The sequence below is a fragment of the Suricata suricatta genome, chromosome 3 (genome assembly GCF_006229205.1).
Source record: "Suricata suricatta isolate VVHF042 chromosome 3, meerkat_22Aug2017_6uvM2_HiC, whole genome shotgun sequence".
Classification (NCBI taxonomy): domain Eukaryota; kingdom Metazoa; phylum Chordata; class Mammalia; order Carnivora; family Herpestidae; genus Suricata; species Suricata suricatta.
This window is the reverse complement of record NC_043702.1, coordinates 144402561-144403510: the sequence shown is the minus strand read 5'-3', so window position 1 is coordinate 144403510 and position 950 is coordinate 144402561. Positions and strand designations below refer to the sequence as shown.

The 950-nt window shown below is 44.6% G+C and overlaps 1 protein-coding gene across 1 annotated transcript in view; it reads right to left on the bottom strand.

Annotated features, from left to right (window-relative positions):
* Positions 1–158, bottom strand: part of C3H1orf53 (chromosome 3 C1orf53 homolog) — a 4815-nt gene extending 4657 nt beyond the window's left edge. Inside the window, exon 1 of the mRNA XM_029933383.1 lies at positions 60–158. Within this exon, the coding sequence (XP_029789243.1) occupies positions 60–158 (99 nt within the window). The remainder of the gene's footprint in view (positions 1–59) is intronic.
* Positions 159–950: the final 792 nt, after the last annotated feature.

Sequence of the window (950 nt, the reverse complement as noted above, 5' to 3'; positions counted from 1 at the left end):
CTGGGAGGTCGGCCTCGGGCTTCGGGCCTCGGACGCGGGCCGCGCCGCGGGGACCCAGCCTTCGGCCTCCGCCGCCGCTCCTGCTGCGGAAATAAAATGGACTTTTGAGGGGGCTGATGAAGTTCCAGCACGATGCGGGGACGGGGAGAATGGGCCATTTCTAATCTTGGGGCCTAAATTCTTAGGTACACATTTTTTTCTCATGTCACTCTAGACTTGGGATCATTCTGCATAATCGCCACACCTGCTGAGACCCCAGAAAGGGATCAAAAAACCCGAGGTTTGTTTATAACGAGCTTGGGTCTTTTAGAAAAGGCCGGGTATTTACAGGTAACGTGTACTATGAATCAAGTTGGTCCCGCATAAAAAGAGGACCAAAGTGAAATCGCACACTAAGAAAAGGCAGTTTTCTTCCTGTTGTTAAATATTTGCAAAATCCAAACTAAAATGCTTATTTCCTTTCTGTAAGGTAAACGTTATCCCGGTACCCCTACAAAAATTGATTTTTGAGAAAATTAGCACAAGCCCAGGAGGCAAATTCAGGTGTTAGAATTAAATTAACACCACTCCTGACCCCCACCCTCAGCCTGCGTTTCTGAAAAGGAGGGTTGAAGCGTAGCCATTTTGTAAGTGATCTTCAGTTTTGAGGAAGTGAGGGCAGGAATCAATCCCTGAGGACAAGAGTAGATTTTAGAGTTGAACAGAAGTTTGACCAAGCCACCAAAGGCCATCACTACTCTTTTTTTTTTTTTTTTGGAATCTTCAGTTACCATGATTGGAATTTTCAGAGTAGGTGGTGATTGAACCGACTCTATTATAAATTTCACAAGTTAATATTTTCTGCAAATCGGTTTCCTTTGTGTCGGACTCATCAATTAGTTATCAGTTTAAAACCAGGAAGGCTAAAGAGGGACCTAAGGAGAAAAGCAATGCAAAGGTGGGACAGACTT